This window comes from Pseudophryne corroboree, chromosome 7 (genome assembly GCF_028390025.1).
Source record: "Pseudophryne corroboree isolate aPseCor3 chromosome 7, aPseCor3.hap2, whole genome shotgun sequence".
Lineage (NCBI taxonomy): Eukaryota > Metazoa > Chordata > Amphibia > Anura > Myobatrachidae > Pseudophryne > Pseudophryne corroboree.
The window spans coordinates 375,103,188-375,122,544 of NC_086450.1; the positions used below are offsets into that span (position 1 = coordinate 375,103,188).

Genomic DNA, 19,357 nt, shown 5'->3' on the forward strand with positions numbered 1-19,357 from the left:
TTCCATTCGGAAAGTTCCACGCAAGGATTTTCCAGTGGGACCTATTGGACAAATGGTCCGGGTCCCATCTCCAGATACAGCAGCGGATAACCCGGTCGGCAAGAACCAGGGTGTCGCTGCGGTGGTGGCTGCAGAGGGTTCATCTACTAGAGGGCCGCAGATTCGGAATACAGGACTGGGTCCTGGGGACCACGGATGCCAGCCTTCGGGGCTGGGGTGCAGTCACACAGGGAATAAAATCCCAAGGACTATGGTCCAAAACAGGAGTTTTCACTTAACATAAATTTTCTGGAGATAAGAGCCATTTACAAGGCCCTAAGCAAAACAAGGCCCCTGCTTCACCAGCCGTACTGATCCAATCAGACAACATCACGGCGCTCGCCCATGTAAACAGGCAGGGCGGCACAAGAAGCAGAAGGGGATGGCAGAAGCCACAAGGATTCCCCGTTGGGCGGAAAATCATGTGGTAGCACTGGCAGCAGTGTTCATTCCGGGAGTGGACAACTGGGAAGCAGACTTCCACAGCAGACTCCACCCGGGAGAATAGGGACTTCATCCAGAAGTCTTCCAAATGCTGGTAAACCGTTGGGAAAGACCACAGGTGGACATGATGGCGTCCCGCCTCAATAAAAAAGATATTGCGCCAGGTCAAGGGAACCTCAGGCGATCGCTGTGGACGCTCTAGTGACACCGCGGGTGTACCAGTCGGTTTATGTGTTCCCTCCTCTCCCTCTCATACCCAAGGTACTGAAGATAATAAGGAAAAGAGGAGTAAGAACTATACTCATGGTTCCGGATTGGCCAAGAAGGGCTTGGTACCTGGAACTTCAGCAGTTGATCTCAGAGGACCCATGGCCTCTGCCACTCAGACAGGATCTGCTGCAGCAGGGGCCCTGTCTGTTCAAAGACTTACCGCGGCTGCATTGACGGCATGGCGGTTGAACACCGGATCCTGAGTGAAAAAGGCATTCCGGAGGAAGTCATTCTTATCCTGATCAAAGCCAGGAAGGATGTCAGCCTGAAGTGCAGACGTTGTAAGGGAGTGCTGCATATTCAGCCCCTTTTTTGTGCCCCAGTGGCACCTTGGGATCTCAATGTGGTTTTGAAGTTCCTGGAATCACATTGGTTTGAGCCACTTAAAACCGTGGATTTGAAATATCTCACATGAAAAGTGGTCATGTGTTGGCTCTGGCTTCGGCCAGGCATGTGTCAGAATTGGCGGCTTTGTCATAAAAAAAAGCCCTTACCTGACTTTCCATATGGATAGGGCAGAGTTGAGGACTCGTCCTCACTTTCTCCCGAAGGTGGTATCAGGTTTTCACTTGTACCAACCTATTGGGGTGCCTGCGGCTACTAGGGACCTGGAGGATTCCAAGTTACTGGACGTAGTCAGGGCCCTGAAAAATTATATTTCCAGGACGGCTGGAGTCCGGAAAACTGACTCGCTGTTTATCCTAGATGCACCCAACATGCTGGGTGCTCCTGCTTCTAAGCAGACTATAGCGCGCTGGATTTGTAGCACTATTCAGCTTGCGCATTCTGCGGTGGGACTACCGCAGTCTAAATCTGTAAAAGCTCATTCCACATGGAAGGTGGCTCATCTTGGGCGGCTGCCCGGGGGGTCTCGGCTTTACAACTTGGCCGAGCTGCTACTTGGTCAGGGGCAAACACGTTTGCTAAATTCTACAAAATTGATACCCTGTCTGAGAGTCCCCAGCATCCACTAGGACGTCAGAGAAAATAAGAATTTACTCACCGGTAAATCTATTTCTCGTAGTCCGTAGTGGATGCTGGGCGCCCATCCCTAGTGCGGATTGTCTGCAATACTTGTAAATAGTTATTGTTACACAAATCGGGTTGTTATTGCGAACAATCTATTCAGAGGTTCCATTGTTATCATACTGTTAACCGGGGTTCCTATCACGAGTTATATGGTGTGATTGGTGTGGCTGGTATGAGTCTTACCCGGGATTCAAAATCCTTCCCTTATTGTGTCAGCTCTTCCGGGCACAGTGTCCTAACTGAGGCTTGGAGGAGGGTCATAGGGGGAGGAGCCAGTGCACACCAGATAGTCCTAAAGCTTTCTTTAGATGTGCCCAGTCTCCTGCGGAGCCGTCTATTCCCCATGGTCCTTACGGAGTCCCCAGCATCCACTACGGACTACGAGAAATAGATTTTCCGGTGAGTAAAATCTTATTTTCTTTGCTCGGCAGCCAGTCGCCAAGTGTGTAGGGCCCTTTAGGCAACTTTTCAAACAATTTGAAAGACAAAAGATATATTTTAATATTGGGGAGGCATTTCTGGGTGTGTGGGCAGGGCTGTAGAAGGGGGAACCAATTAAGTTTTTTTTTTCACACACTGCTCGACCAATTTCCACTGTGCCACCAACTTAATACAAAATTCATTATAATAGGTTCATAAATTATATATTTTTATGAACCCACTATAATAAATGTTTTATTAAGTTGGTGGGGCAGTGTGTGAAAAAAACTTCATTGGTGGGTCAGTGGGAGCCGCTGAGAGGTGACTGAGTGGCGTGCGGCTCCCGTCGGCGGCTCAGCTAGAATGGAGCCGCTGCCGGGGAGGAAGAGCAATGTCACAACGTGAACATCGCTCATCGCGGCTCTGTACACACATGCCGTGATGAGCGATGTCACAAGTGACATTGCTCACATTGAGCATGCTGCACGGCCAACCGCCGACCTCCAATCAATGAGCACGGGTGCGTGCATCGTTGATTGGTAGGGCCATACACACTAGACGATGTGAACGATATATCGTTCACATCTGTGGAAAATATCCTCTAGTGTGTATGGCCCTTTAGAGTGCAGTATTCAGAGTTCCATAAATTGGATGAAGAAGCTGTGTACTTAGTAATTATATTCAGAAAATGTATCTGGATTAACCTGTAGGTTCTCCACCTTTTTCTCTGCAGTGCTCCAAAGGTGTAGAGCTTTAGAATTGCCAAAATCACTGGATTTTATAGTGCAGTATTATTGGGTTCAGAATAAATATAACCTCTTTATTTTTATTTATGCATACTTATAGCCCTTTCACATCGCCAATGCCGGATCCCACCCGGGAATTGGAAACTGGTCCTTCCCTGGTGGGATCCGGCATTGGACGCTGGCGCTGGCTTCCCCGACCCGGCAATATGCCGGGCGGGTTGCCATGGCAGCGGGGGCGGTTCCGGGAGATGAGATAATCTCCGCGCCGCCTCTCCCTGTTGTAGTAAACGGAGCCTGTTTACGCTGCCATTGACCCGGTATTCAACCCGTGTATAACACTGCTTTATTCTCGGGTTGAATTGCCGGGTCAGGCGACCCGGGATTTCCAACATGGCGCTTTCACGCCGCACGCTGAGCTGTGTTGACTTGGCAATATGCCAGGTCAATACCGGGTAATTTGTGTGGTGTGTAAGGGGTATTACTATATTAAAAGTTTACCCATGTACAAGTATGGATCACACTATTTCTGGCAGCTATATCAAAAGTTGCAGTCTCTCACATGTGACTACCCTACTGGGAGCTTTGACACCTGTGGGAAAATTTACTAAATCGCTTGTTTATAAAAGTGGTTGTGGTGTCCATAGCAACCAACCAGATTTTAGGTATTGTAAGAAATGATACCCAGACTCCGATTGATTGCTATGGGGAACACTTTCACTTTTGTGTACCCTCACTATAATAAATGTAACCTCTGGTGGTAAGTCAACTTATTTTCTCCAGGGGGGGTGTGATATTCATTTGGTTTTTTTTTAATTGCGCTTACATGCCCAGAGGTCCCAACCAAAGTAATTGGTGCAACATGAAAAGTCCCACTTGAGTGCCCAAACGGGTCACTTTTCGCTCATTTCAGAGCTGCAATGCTGGCGCTGGTAGCCGATTTGTGTCCGAATGAAGAAACAATTGAATAGCTCCACTGGATACCACCTGCTGGCTGCCGGCGGCGCTAACAATTGAATATCGCCCTTTGTGTGCTAATGTTACTTCTACTTTACGGACATGGAGCCAGGTAGGTGTGCTTGTGATGAAACAGCTGGGAGCAACTTCTGTGCATCTGGCGGTACAATCAATCTCTCAATAGATAATTTAGGATTCAGTTGTTTGGGGCGTCTGACTTTCCCATCTAAACTGGAATACCCAAACAGTTGTTATAATTCAATTTTTGTTTGGGTGCCCATGCATACCGTGCATGTCACTCCCAAACAGACAGGGGTTTGCTGCGTAAAACTGCTATACCCATTTTCTCTGACGTCCTAGTGGATGCTGGGAACTCCGTAAGGACCATGGGGAATAGACGGGCTCCGCAGGAGACTGGGCACTCTAAAAGAAAGATTAGGTACTATCTGGTGTGCACTGGCTCCTCCCACCATGACCCTCCTCCAGACCTCAGTTAGATTTCTGTGCCCGGCCGAGCTGGATGCACACTAGGGGCTCTCCTTAGCTCCTAGAAAGAAAGTTTATTTTAGGTTTTTTATTTTACAGTGAGACCTGCTGGCAACAGACTCACTGCATCGAGGGACTAAGGGGAGAAGAAGCGAACCTACCTGCTTGCAGCTAGCTTGGGCTTCTTAGGCTACTGGACACCATTAGCTCCAGAGGGATCGACCGCATGGAACTGGCCTTGGTGTTCGTTCCCGGAGCTGCGCCGCCGTCCCCCTTACAGAGCCAGAAGCAAGAAGAGGTCCGGAAAATCGGCGGCAGAAGACTTCGGTCTTCACCAAGGTAGCGCACAGCACTGCAGCTGTGCGCCATTGCTCCTCATGCACACTTCACACTCCGGTCACTGAGGGTGCAGGGCGCTGGGGGGGGGGGCGCCCTGAGGGCAATATGACACCTTGGCTGGCAAATCTACATCATATATAGTCCTAGAGGCTATATAGATGTAAAATTACCCCTGCCAGTATTCCAGAAAAAGCGGGAGAAAGTCAGTTGAAAAAGGGGCGGGGCTTCTCCCTCAGCCCACTGGCGCCATTTTCTCTTCACAGTGCAGCTGGAAGACAGCTCCCCCCTGTAGTTTTCAGGCTCAAAGGGTTAAAAAGAGAGGGGGGGGGGCACAAAATTTAGGCGCAATATTGTATATACAAGCAGCTATTGGAAAAAATTCACTCAATATAGTGTTAATCCCAAAATTATATAGCGCTCTGGTGTGTGCTGGCATACTCTCTCTCTGTCTCCCCAAAGGGCTGTGTGGGGTCCTGTCCTCAGTCAGAGCATTCCCTGTGTGTGCGGTGTGTCGGTACGGCTGTGTCGACACGTTTGATGAGGAGACTTATGTGATGGCAGAGCAGATGCCGATAAATGTGATGTCGCCCCCTGTGGGGCCGACACCAGAGTGGATGGATAGGTGGAAGGTATAAACCGACAGTGTCAACTCCTTACATAAAAGGCTGGATGACGTAACAGCTATGGGACAGCCGGCTTCTCAGCCCGCGCCTGCCCAGGCGTCTCAAAGGCCATCAGGGGCTCAAAAACGCCCGCTCCCTCAGATGGCAGACAGATGTCGACACAGAGTCTGACTCCAGTGTCGACGAGGTTGAGACATATACACAATCCACTAGGAACATCCGTTACATGATCCCGGCAATAAAAAATGTGTTACACATTTCTGACATTAACCCAAGTACCACTAAAAAAGGGTTTTATGTTTGGGGAGAAAAAAGCAGGCAGTGTTTTGTTCCCCCATCAAATGAGTGAATGAAGTGTGAAAAAGCGTGGGTACCCCCGATAAGAAACTGGTAATTTCTAAAAAGTTACTGATGGCGTACCCTTTCCCGCCAGAGGATAAGTTACGCTGGGAGATATCCCTTAGGGTGGATAAGGCGCTCACACGTTTGTCAAAAAAGGTGGCACTGCCGTCTTAGGATACGGCCACTTTGAAGGTACCTGCTGATAAAAAGCAGGAGGCTATCCTGAAGTCTGTATTTACACACTCAGGTACTAGACTGAGACCTGCAGATAGTGCTGCTGCAGCGTGGTCTGTAACCCTGTCAAACAGGGATACTATTTTGCGAACATAAGACGTTGTCTTATATATGAGGGATGCACAGAGGGATATTTTGCCGGCTGGCATCCAGAATTAATGCAATGTCCATTCTGTCAGGAGGGTATTAGAGACCCGACACTGGACAGGTGATGCTGACTTTAAAAGGCACATAGAGCCTTATAAGGGTGAGGAATTGTTTGGGGATGGTCTCTGGGACCTCGTATCCACAGCAACAGCTGGGATAAAAAAATTTTACCTCAGGTTTCCTCACAGCCTAAGAAAAGCACTGTATTATCAGGTACAGTCCTTTCGGCTTCAGAAAAGCAAGCGGGTCAAAGGCGCTTCCTTTCTGCACAGAGACGAGGGAAGAGGGAAAAAGCTGCACCAGTCAGCCAGTTCCCAGAATCAAAATTCTTCCCCCGCTTCCTCTGAGTCCACCGCATGACGCGGGGGCTCCACAGGCGTAGCCAGGTACGGTGGGGGGCCGCCTCAAAAATTTCAGCGATCAGTGGGCTCGCTCACAGGTGGATCCCTGGATCCTTCAAGTAGTATCTCAGGGGTACAAGCTGGAATTCGAGGCGTCTCCCCCCCGCCGTTTCCTCAAATCTGCCTTGCCGACAACTCCCTCAGGCAGGGAGGCTGTGCTAGAGGCAATTCACAAGCTGTATTCCCAGCAGGTGATAGTCAAGGTGCCCCTACTTCAACAAGGACGGGGTTACTATTCCACACTGTTTGTGGTACCGAAACCGGACGGTTCGGTGAGACCCATTTTAAATTTGAAATCCTTGAACACATACATAAAAAAATTCAAGTTCAAGATGGAATCGCTCAGGGCGGTTATTGCAAGCCTGGAGGAGGGGGATTACATGGTATCCCTGGACATCAAGGATGCTTACCTACATGTCCCCATTTACCATCCTCACCAGGAGTACCTCAGATTTGTGGTACAGGATTGCCATTACCAATTCCAAACACTGCCGTTTGGACTGTCCACGGCACCGAGGGTCTTTACCAAGGTAATGGCAGAAATGATGATACTCCTTCGAAAAAAGGGAGTTTTAATTATCCCGTACTTGGACGATCTCCTTATAAAGGCGAGGTCCAAGGAGTAGTTGTTGGTCGGAGTAGCACTATCTCGGGAAGTGCTACAACAGCACGGATGGATTCTATACATTCCAAAGTCACAGCTGGTTCCTACCACACGCCTACTGTTCCTGGGGATGGTTCTGGACACAGAACAGAAAAAAGTGTTTCTCCCGCAGGAGAAAGCCAAGGAGCTGTCATCTCTAGTCAGAGACCTCCTGAAACCAAAACAGGTATCGGTGCATCACTGCACACGAGTCCTGGGAAAAATGGTAGCTTCTTACGAAGCAAAATTCCATTCGGCAGGTTCCATGCAAGAACCTTTCAGTGGGACCTCTTGGACAAGTGGTCGGGATCGCATCTTCGGATGCATCGGCTGATAACCCTGTCTCCAAGGACCAGGGTATCTCTACTGTGGTGGCTGCAGAGTGCTCATCTTCAAGAGGGCCGCAGATTCGGCATACAGGACTGGGTCCTGGTAACCACGGATGCCAGCCTTCGAGGCTGGGGGGCAGTCACACAGGGAAGAAATTTCCAAGGACTTTGGTCAAGTCAGGAGTCGTCCCTACACATAAATATTCTGCAACTGAGGGCCATTTACAATGCCCTAAGTCTGGCAAGGCCTCTGCTTCAAAACCAGCCGGTACTGATCCAATCAGACAACATCACGGCAGTCGCCCATGTAAACCGACAGGGCGGCACAAGAAGCAGGATGGCGATGGCAGAAGCCACAAGGATTCTCCGATGGGCGGAAAATCACGTCTTAGCATTGTCAGCAGTGTTCATTCCGGGAGTGGACAACTGGGAAGCAGACTTCCTCAGCAGACACGACCTACACCCGGGAGAGTGGGGACTTCATCCAGAAGTCTTCCAACTGTTGGTAAACCGTTGGGAAAGGCCACAGGTGGACATGATGGCGTCCCGCCTAAACAAAAAACTAGATATTGCGCCAGGTCAAGGGACCCTCAGGCAATAGCTGTGGACGCTCTAGTGACACCGTGGGTGTACCATTCGGTTTATGTATTCCCTCCTCTGCCTCTCATACCAAAGGTACTGAGAATAATAAGAAAACGAGGAGTAAGAACGATACTCGTGGTTCCGGATGGGCCAAGAAGAGCTTGGTACCCAGAACTTCAAGAAATGATATCAGAAGACCCATGGCCTCTACCGCTCAGACAGGATCTGCTACAGCAGGGGCCCTGTCTGTTCCAAGACTTACCGTGGCTGCGTTTGACGGCATGGCGGTTGAATTCCGGATCCTAAAGGAAAAGGGCATTCCGGAAGAAGTCATTCCTACGCTGATAAAAGCCAGGAAAGAAGTAACCGCAAACCATTATCACCGTATTTGGCGAAAATATGTTGCGTGGTGTTAGGCCAGGAAGGCCCCAACAGAGGAATTTCAGCTGGGTCGTTTTCTGCACTTCCTACAGTCAGGGGTGACTATGGGCCTAAAATTGGGTTCCATTAAGGTCCAGATTTCGGCTCTGTCGATTTTCTTCCAGAAAGAACTGGCTTCACTGCCTGGAGTTCAGACATTTGTAAAGGGAGTGCTAAATATTCAGCCCCCTTTTGTGCCTCCTGTGGCACCTTGGGATCTCAACGTGGTGTTGAGTTTCTTAAAATCACATTGGTTTGAGCCACTTAAAACTGTGGATTTGAAATATCTCACGTGGAAAGTGGTCATGTTATTGGCCTTGGCTTCGGCCAGGCGTGTGTCAGAATTGGCGGCTTTGTCATGTAAAAGCCCTTATCTGATTTTCCATATGGATAGGGCAGAATTGAGGACTCGTCCCCAGTTTCTCCCTAAGGTGGTATCAGCTTTTCACTTGAACCAACCTATTGTAGTGCCTGCGGCTACTAGGGACTTGGAAGATTCCAAGTTACTGGACGTAGTCAGGGCCTTAAAAATCTATATTTCCAGGACGGCTGGAGTCAGGAAAACTGACTCGCTTTTTATCCTGTAGGCACCCAACAAAATAGGTGCTCCTGCTTCTAAGCAGACTATTGCTCGCTGAATTTGTAGCACAATTCAGCTGGAGCATTCTGCGGCTGGATTGCCGCATCCTAAATCAGTAAAAGCCCATTCCACGAGGAAAGTGGGCTCATCTTGGGCGGCTGCCCGAGGGGTCTCGGCTTTACAATTTTGCCGAGCTGCAACTTGTATATACCTACAGCTAGAGATAAATCTCAAACTGTATATATATCTGGCGCTAAAATAATGTATGGTAGTAATTTACCAGATGGTAATCAGTGAAAATTGTGATCTCTAGGGCTGCTGAGCAAAAACAGCTGGTTAGGCTGAACAACTAATTGAAATACAAAGGAGAAAGAAATGCTCTGCGCACCAAAAATCACTTTGAATTGATTGATTGATTAATTAAGTGCAGTCTAGCAAGGAGAATGATTGACTCAATGAAACTTGACCTTTTTTATAGTGAAAAATATTTTATAAAACAGTTAATGACACAAAACAAAGTAAATAAGACAAACAATACATATATATATATATATATATATATAGCAGTATAAAAACCGGAGGTATTTCACCTCTTGCAAGTGTAAATAGAAACACTGTATCTAACTTTTATAAACGTGCTGTTTAAACAGCATACACTGTATCTAAAATGCAGATCGGATATCTTAAGTGAAAGAGGCTCTATACAAAGAGCAACAATCGATTCTAACACTGGCGTCCCAGTGTGGAATCAAATAAAATGTCCACAGATGGCTCCACAATAAAATTATTAGAAGCAAAGCAAGTAATAATAGTTACCCTCGTGCTGATTCCTGAGATGTAATGCAGAGTCCTGTATGCATTTGCACGGGGAGAATGTAAAGATTTGTAGTTGCTGCCACAATGGTAATTAAAGGACAGACTTGTTGGAATATTTATTCTCCGTAATAATAGCCGTCAGTTGACCGTCAGATGATGACATGTAGGGAGTTTCCCAGCAAGGGACCTGATCCGTATGGCTATCGGTAACAGCATGGAACGGCAAAACCGCTGATGGCTGGCACCGCACTGGTCTCACAGCGGAGATCCGTCTATATCCGGCTTGTCGCAGCGGGATTCTGATGTAGAAGTGCCGTTAGCAGCTGGACTCCCTTTAACCTCACTGCGGAGGTATAATTACTGTAGGTCACTTGGCTTAGATGTAGACGGAACCGGAATAGCAGGACCGAGATGGTAGGAGCCCGTCTGTGGAGTAACTGATATCCACTGCACTGCACTCGTAGAAAGGGGCGTCAACGCGTTTCGTCCCTTTCTACGAGTGCAGTGCAGTGGATATCAGTTACTCCACAGACGGGCTCCTACCATCTCGGTCCTGCTATTCCGGTTCCGTCTACATCTAAGCCAAGTGACCTACAGTAATTATACCTCCGCAGTGAGGTTAAAGGGAGTCCAGCTGCTAACGGCACTTCTACATCAGAATCCCGCTGCGACAAGCCGGATATAGACGGATCTCCGCTGTGAGACCAGTGCGGTGCCAGCCATCAGCGGTTTTGCCGTTCCATGCTGTTACCGATAGCCATACGGATCAGGTCCCTTGCTGGGAAACTCCCTACATGTCATCATCTGACGGTCAACTGACGGCTATTATTACGGAGAATAAATATTCCAACAAGTCTGTCCTTTAATTACCATTGTGGCAGCAACTACAAATCTTTACATTCTCCCCGTGCAAATGCATACAGGACTCTGCATTACATCTCAGGAATCAGCACGAGGGTAACTATTATTACTTGCTTTGCTTCTAATAATTTTATTGTGGAGCCATCTGTGGACATTTTATTTGATTCCACACTGGGACGCCAGTGTTAGAATCGATTGTTGCTCTTTGTATAGAGCCTCTTTCACTTAAGATATCCGATCTGCATTTTAGATACAGTGTATGCTGTTTAAACAGCACGTTTATAAAAGTTAGATACAGTGTTTCTATTTACACTTGCAAGAGGTGAAATACCTCCGGTTTTTATACTGCTATATATATATATATATATATATATATATATGTATTGTTTGTCTTATTTACTTTGTTTTGTGTCATTAACTGTTTTATAAAATATTTTTCACTATAAAAAAGGTCAAGTTTTATTGAGTCAATCATTCTCCTTGCTAGACTGCACTTAATTAATCAATCAATTCAAAGTGATTTTTGGTGCGCAGAGCATTTCTTTCTCCTTTTGTATTTCAATGAGCTGCAACTTGGTCAGGGGCAAACACGTTTGCTAAATTCTACAAGTTTGATACCCTGGCTGAGGAGGACCTGGAGTTCTCTCATTCGGTGCTGCAGAGTCATCCGCACTCTCCCGCCCGTTTGGGAGCTTTGGTATAATCCCCATGGTCCTTACGGAGTTCCCAGCATCCACTAGGACGTCAGAGAAAATAAGATTTTACTCACCGGTAAATCTATTTCTCGTAGTCCGTAGTGGATGCTGGGCGCCCATCCCAAGTGCGGATTGTCTGCAATACTTGTATGTAGTTATTGCCTAACTAAGGGTTATTGTTGAGCCATCTGTTGAGAGGCTCTGTTATATTTCATACTGTTGACTGGGTATAATATCACGAGTTATACGGTGTGATTGGTGTGGCTGGTATGAGTCTTACCCGGGATTCAAAATCCTTCCTTATTGTGTCAGCTCTTCCGGGCACAGTATCCTAACTGAGGTCTGGAGGAGGGTCATGGTGGGAGGAGCCAGTGCACACCAGATAGTACCTAATCTTTCTTTTAGAGTGCCCAGTCTCCTGCGGAGCCCGTCTATTCCCCATGGTCCTTACGGAGTTCCCAGCATCCACTACGGACTACGAGAAATAGATTTACCGGTGAGTAAAATCTTATTTAAAGTCCAGCTTTGGGCGTCCAAACTCCCATTTGCGCCACCTTGAAATGTCATCACTGCGGCTACCAGGTGTCTAAACTAGAGATGAGCGGATTCGGTTTTACTCGGTTCTCAAAACGGCATCTTATTGGCTATCCAAAACACGTGACATCCGTGAGCCAATAAGATGTCGTTTTGAGAACCGAGTAAAACCGAATCCGCTCATCTCTAGTCTAAACGGCACAACAATTGAAACTCTCCATTTTGCATTCCCTAGTGATAGCTGTTGGCCCCTTTAGTAATCATGTTTAATCTGCATACCGTATGTGATTAGTGAAGAAGTGCTATATGAATGTATTATCTTGTGTAGAGATTAGGAATAGGAAGCAGGAGTAATCTGTACATAAACACACAGTGTATAGAGTGTATTTTTATTCCCCAGCCAGGCAGCCACATATTGATACTCATCTAAAATGTTAGCTGCTCAGCACTTTCCAGGTGCATGAATGAAAGAGGGGGGGGGGGTTAGGAGAGAGGTATTCTAAAGAAGAAAATTAAAGTTTTATCCGAGCAATTTCAAGTCTTATTACGGATACTTTTTGCTGTAATGAGGAAACTTTTCTCTTTTGCATATGGATACTTGGCAAGATATCACCACTTTGGGAGTATTTGGTGACACTTGAAAAAAAATAAATCTTGTATAAATTGTCAGTGGGGAGGAATTCAGTTCCCCCGACATCAGTGCAAAGTGATAGAGATTTGAGGGAAAACTTGTGATGTCGGCAGGACCATAAGTGCCTGATATGTGCACAGCCCGGCATCACTTTGAATTGAATTCCCCCCCACTGTGTATCGTACTGTAGAGTAAGCCCCAATATTTCCACCTCGCCTGACCTGGTATTTCAACCCGGGAATAAAGCACGGGTATTACTGAGTCAGATGCGGTGTGAATGGGTTACCCGGGTCGTTGCGATCTGGGACTGCTGACCCTATGGAAGAGGCGCTTGGAGATGATCTCTCCAAGCGCCGCCCCCGATGGCAAAGCGCCGCTTAAGCTGCCAATCTGAAAGGGGTCTCATGGTGGGTCACACCTGGGAAGGACCCGTATACAATTCTCACGTTTGTGGTGTTACATATGTAATAAAATATAAAATAAATTGGATGATACACCTTGCCTGTGTAGGCCACGATTTCGGTCCCAGTCTGCAATTTATAGGGAAGATGTGCAGCAGGTTCTTTTATAAGCCTTGTTGTACAGGGCTTTCAGTATTTTGTTTAGTAAATGTGTGTGTGGTTTACTTTTTTTAAAAATTATTATTTCTGTTCTATTTTTCTGCCGTGTCCTAGATAGAAGCCAACATTTAGAGTGACTGTTGTTGGTCTTTCGCTCTTGTAGCTCCAGTTATTCCTCGGCTGCACTGGACTTTGAGAATTTACATAAATTGGACCCGGTCTTTGATTCTCCTAGGATGTCACGACGCAGTCTACGTTTAGCGACCACGCCGACTAGCTTTTCTGAAGCCCTCCACAATGACAGTATTGGCTCCAATGTCTCTTTCTCTGGAAGCACTTCTCATGACCGATCATTAAACAGGCAAGTTGTGGTTGGCCTATGGATTAATAATCACGTTGCTACATACTTGTTCATTTACACAATATTTCTCCTTTATGTGCTAAAGAAAACTCAGTGACCACGGTTGAAATAACTTGATTTGGTGGAGCGATAATGGTATTCTGTGTTAGCCCACCTAGCCAGTATAGTGACTAAGGTGATTGTTCCTCCGGACATATTACTTTTTATTTGTAAAGTAATAAACTTGGAGGGAGATCATGACATGACATGGAACAGGATGGCACTCAAACTAGTTGTAGGTTATACTTTACATTTGATATGGAATGATAGCCATGCAACTGGATTTTATTTCCCTGGTGCAACATGTGTACCAACTGTTTTTGAGATTTTTGCTAATTTATTAAAAATAAAAAAACTACGCTGGAACGAATTCCCGTCGCTCTAGAGTGTACCTGGCTTTAGGGGTACTGAGGCATCAGAGGATTGCAGGTATGTTTTCCAGCGTCACATATTCCTATCCAATGTCTAATGAGTCATTTTCAAAAACCATTAAGGAACCAAACCGAGAAAGTTTAAGATATCAATTGTTGCTCTGTTTTCGGGGTGGGGGGCTGTGTTTTGACACAATTATAGTTTCTAAAATGTTTGTTTGGGCGCTGTGGCTTTTTTTTTCCATTTAATTTTTTTGTTTTTCAGTTATACACACTATGTTCTTTGCTGCAATAAAATTGTTCATTAACTTTTGACTTCCGATTTTGAGATCAGTAAGCACTTAAATGTCATTTGAAGGTTGTAACAATAATTTAAATCAAAGAGTTAACCAGGTATGATTGGCTGTTATTTCAGTATCTCTGTGTTTTGTGCCAGGTCCATTAGACAGCAGCATAATAGCAGCAGACAGTCTTCAGCCAGCAGCCGCATTTCTGCGTCAAGGAAAGCAGATTCAAAAGCATCCCTACAACTCAGCTTCAGCACTCATGCCAGCGATGCCTCTATGTTGTCCAACGTGTTGGACGAGTCTTCAATACGGGAGCAGACGGAAGTTGGTCACTTATGGGGTGAGAGGGACATGTGATGCCCACTTCTGACAAGAGCAATGTACTGAAATCACACCATATGGTTCTGATGCAAACAAAAACGTGTGCAGCTTTTTCCTGCAGACTTAAAAGTAGAGCTTAAGACTCAAGCCTTATAGGCATGCAGAATATTTTTGCCAGATTGCTTGAGAAGCCTCAAGCAACCAATGTGTACACTGACCCGGAGCTGGGAGCTGAGACTAGTTCAAACCTGACATGGAGAAAGTGGGATTCTTGTAGTCTGAAATATGTAGACTTTCTGGTGATTTAACATCACATCACGCATCAAAAGAACAGATCGTAGATCTCTAAATAATTGTCAGGTTGTAGCAAAAATGCTGCTGTAGGTCTGTAAATAGGTTTAAAATGTGAGCGTTTGTGTCTTGGGATAGACCTCCTGCTGACAGAAGGGTGGATTCAACCAGTCCAAAACCCCCAAATTCTGATTATTTGCTTCTGTGAAAATAACACTGCCCTCTGTATGCTTTGTGCAGCCAGGCAAATGACTTTGCCTTTACTGTGTAAGGTATTTCATTAATCTGTCCACGCATCCTCTTGATATGTTTAAGTTTATGGGAGAACATGGGGAGTAAGATTCAGAAATGTTATGCTGTCTCCAATTTAAATCTAAAATATGAGAAGGTTAAGTGTGGGGGGCAGGAGTATTGTCCTCTGTAAGACGCAGTAGATTGCCTTGTATATAGGAGGCATTTGGAGGACTAGGAAACAATTCAGTTTGATTGTGATGCTGCAATTGGCGCAGCTGTGGTTGTCAGCGTTTCCTTTCTGTTAATCTGTGGTTACTTGGCAACCAGTTCAGCATGCCTTTCATAGTTTCCCACAATATAATTGTCTTTTGTATAACCGTTTTACCCTGCTTCCTCATGTTGTTTTTCATGAGCACCACTATTTCTTGCTAAATGCTGAGTTTAGTTCTTTCCTTTTTCTTTTCATCTCCTATAGGTCTTGATGAGGATGATCCAAAAGGTAGAGTATATTTTCACATTCTGGGATTCCGCTGTCAAAGAAACGTAAAACCTGATCCCACTTCTTTATTTTTCCAGCTGGGGATACTACAGTCATTCAGTCCAATGGTGATGTTCTCACTGCAGAAACGCAGACGACCTTAATAAACGGCTACACTTGCAATGACTGTAGCATGCTGTCTGAGAGGAGTAATGTCCTCACAGCATTGTCTGCTTCTCGCGTACTAGACTTGTCCACACACAGCACGGCTACAAAAATATACTCCCGCGATAGAAGCCAGAAGCACAAGTCAAGTAAGATATCTCTTCTGCTGCTCTCATTCGCCTGATGGCTCTAATTGAATTGTTTCTACTTTGATTTTAGTCTGCTCTGTGCTGTTACGTGGAACCATCTTGTTTGAATAGTCATCCTTTTAGGTAAAAGCCACATGCAAAGCATACTAAATCAGTTTCCCAGGAGGAGCGCTCGGTCTGTGACCTGTGAAAGGAAAACTGCAGCAATACATTGAAACCAGTCGGATCATTTTTAACTGTGCGTGTAGATCTGTTTGGTATAGGACCAATGCGAGGTCATTAGACAACACTCCACGGGATGGAATCAAAATGGAGTTTGTATGTCTGATATAAATTGCACTGTTGAATTTAGTTGTATATAGCATTTGCACATATTGAAATGGCTCCTTTAGTAACTTCTCCGTAACCACATATGGCCTGCTATACCTGCCATAATTAGCCTTTTACCAGCTGTATGACGTAAATGCTTAGATTTAATTTACCCCTTCAATGCATTCTTTCTCTGAGTACACAGTGAGAGAACTCTGGGGTGTGTAACATTTTGTCTATTAAATTATTCCTTTCTTCAAGTAGAATATCACTCTGCAGAGACTGCTTAGGTGTTATATTTATATATGTTTCTGCAGCAGGGTACGTAGGGTTTCCACAGGGAAACATTGGGGTGTTGTGTGGATGAGGCATTTTGTTTTGTTTAATGCTTCAAAGTCTGTCAGATTCTGTTATAGCAATGTAAAGACTGGCTGTTGAGTTGACAAGTGAGAAGCTTATTTTGGCGGAAGATTAAGTGATGGTTCACATTAGTGGAATAAATTAGCCACATCTAATACGATCTTTCAACAGTCATATGCAAAATGCATTGCTTATTTTATGAGGAGGATGTTTGTGTTTTGTTGTGTATTCCCAAAGACCAGAAATCTTTTATTTATTTTTTTCACTTACAAGTTTGTCTGCGGAGAAGGAGTGTGCCGCAGCATGCACATGTGTGTCACATGACTCATTTTGGGCATGTCCTCTGATGGAAAAACCAGAGAGGATCACTTAATGCAAGCAATCCTTTAGTCTCCAGGTGTATAGATGAGTGATTTATAAGGTGCCACACTGCTCTGACCAGTGTGTGCATGAAATCCGGGCCATATGAGGTAGACACCGCCAATGCAGAAGCCACACCAGAAAAGGGAGGGCCCTGCTCAGGAGAGCCTAGTTTGGGAGAAGGGGCTCAGAGAGGAGATGGGACAGTATTGAGGGTCTGCCATTGTGTGGGTTTTAGGAAAAATCTAAATGCTCTCTGGAAACATTCTTTTTCTTAAAGGTCTTGAAGATTGTGGATAGTCTGACTAAGCAGGGCAGGGAATTCATACTGGCATATTCGCAGAGCTTTTTTTATTTTTATTTTTTTAAACAAAGCTTTATATTCAGCTTGTAGTTACTGGTTCTGGTGAATGTCTGATAACACTTAATACAATTTTAGGTCCAACATATCTTCTATCTAGACCTGTTTTATTTGGTAAGCAGTGTACACAACCAATGATTTGTGTGAGGTATACATAGGAATGGAAGCTCCATCCATTGTCATACATATCTTACAATTCAGTAACCGTAATGATTTTCTAAGTTGCCTGATAACACTTCCTACATGTGACCGTCCTGTGATTTCTCTTAGGAGAATCTCCTTCCTACACCCACAAGGCACTGCTAGTGACCAGAAGTGCTGTCTCCACCCTGACAGCACTGCTTATGAAACTCTTTCATATGATAATGCTGAAGCTTGGTTGTGTGCGGAAAGGTACCAGACTCTTATATCCCCACCACAGTATTGGTGACCCTGCATAGAATTTCTTCTGATTCTCACCTGGTTTTGCGGTGTTTGGAGATTGGGCTATTCTTATTCACTTCCCTTTTACCGCTCAGATATTTACAGCTACGTATTCCTGGCTTTTAGAAAGAAACTGATAATGGTCCCGCTCTCTGTAGATTTAGCAGGTGCTGATTTGTGTGAGGTTTTGCTGCAGCAGTCTGCAGGTCAGAAAAGGAATTGACTTGCGCATTAATCAGCCAATAACTCCCGTGTGCTTGGAAATCTTCCAGTACGTGGCAGTTACTGCTGCCTCTGCAGCGCTTGGAAGCATTGTAATATTAAGCAATTAGGATCTGGCGGTGTACTGTATATGTATGTATGTGACCGGAACTATTTCCACCCAATCAACTTATTTTTCTCTCTTCTTAATGGGATTTTTCTATCCAATTGGAATGTCTTTCAAACCTTTGCATCTGTAACCGGGATGGATTATAGGAGGAAAGCGTTAAATAAACTGTTCAGTGACAGTGCAAGCAATAAACAAATTTTAATCAGACTAGATTTTGGTCTCCTAGGAGTTATGCAAATCCAGGCCCAGACGCTTCATTATGTTTTTCCCTGTGTGTGCGTGTATGTTCCAGCTCACTCGAATTTCTGTGGAAGTATGAATGTGACAGACTATGAAACAGTGGACGGGCATCTCCGTACAAATGGAGAATCTCTTTGTAAGTATGGACCTAATGCATGCATCCTTTTTTATTTGTATTTTTCCCCCCTCAACAAACTTTTTTTTTATTTATTTTTTTAACGTGTGCGGAGCAGCCTCCTATAATGGAGTGAGCAAATTGTACAGAATACAGCCTGTGGGTTCATTAGATACTTTGATCCTCGTGTCCCAGCGATGTGACTGGTCTCTAGTGAATTTATGTACCAACTCCAATATGGCGGCTTCCACCGAGTGTAAGCGACAGTGTCATACTGTTCTCAAGACCCTTCTGTCCTTTGTAGAAATTGTTGCAAGAAATCATTTTGTTTGCCTGATGGCAACACAATAGAATTTAATATATTCTGTGAACAATATGCAACATGATTGTCTAATACAACTCATTACCAGATATATATTGCTGACATAATGTTTTAGTAATGTGTTACTTCTTATAATGACCAACAGGTGATGACTGTAAAGGGACGAAACATCACGAAACACACACCATTATCCACACGCAATCATCACAGGCTAAATGGGTGACTGGGACCTTGTGGCACATCTTTTCTTACACAGGTTTATTTTGCACCATTTTATTTTCTGTTTGACCTTTTTAACTTACTAACACCCACTGTCCTGCTCTTATCTATCTCTAATCACTACACCCTTATTAAACCCATCCTTGAAATATATATATACTACTTCTATTTTGTGTATTGCGGTTAGCCAGGACTATGAATGGAACAGTCAGGTTGTGGAACCATGAGTGTGGATCCCGACAGTCGGCATACTGAAGACCACCCGTATCACCACTAGTGTCTAGTTAGATAGTCAATAGATAGACACCACATGTTAGACAGTCAAAAGGTCGACAGGGTCAAAAGGTCGACATGAAAATGGTAGACACCATTTCTCTTACGTCCTAGAGGATGCTGGGGACTCCGTAAAGGACCATGGGGTATAGACGGGCTCCGCAGGAGACATGGGCACTTTAAGACCTTTTAATGGGCGTGAACTGGCTCCTCCCTCTATGCC

The 19,357-nt window shown here is 45.2% G+C and overlaps 1 protein-coding gene across 9 annotated transcripts in view; it reads left to right on the forward strand.

Moving 5' to 3' along the window:
- SUN1 (Sad1 and UNC84 domain containing 1) overlaps nt 1-19,357 on the forward strand; it is a 224,182-nt gene that overhangs the window by 149,549 nt on the left and 55,276 nt on the right. For 3 of the 9 annotated variants that reach the window (XM_063934520.1, XM_063934524.1, XM_063934519.1), the window contains 7 exons: nt 13,289-13,486; nt 14,333-14,523; nt 15,505-15,528; nt 15,606-15,821; nt 17,482-17,604; nt 18,258-18,341; nt 18,788-18,898. In XM_063934520.1, coding sequence (XP_063790590.1) covers nt 13,289-13,486; nt 14,333-14,523; nt 15,505-15,528; nt 15,606-15,821; nt 17,482-17,604; nt 18,258-18,341; nt 18,788-18,898 — 947 coding nt within the window. Of the gene's footprint in view, nt 1-3,967; nt 4,015-13,288; nt 13,487-14,332; nt 14,524-15,504; nt 15,529-15,605; nt 15,822-17,481; nt 17,605-18,257; nt 18,342-18,787; nt 18,899-19,357 lie in introns of those variants that run through there. The other 6 variants (XM_063934526.1, XM_063934527.1, XM_063934521.1 and 3 more) reach the window with 5 other exon arrangements.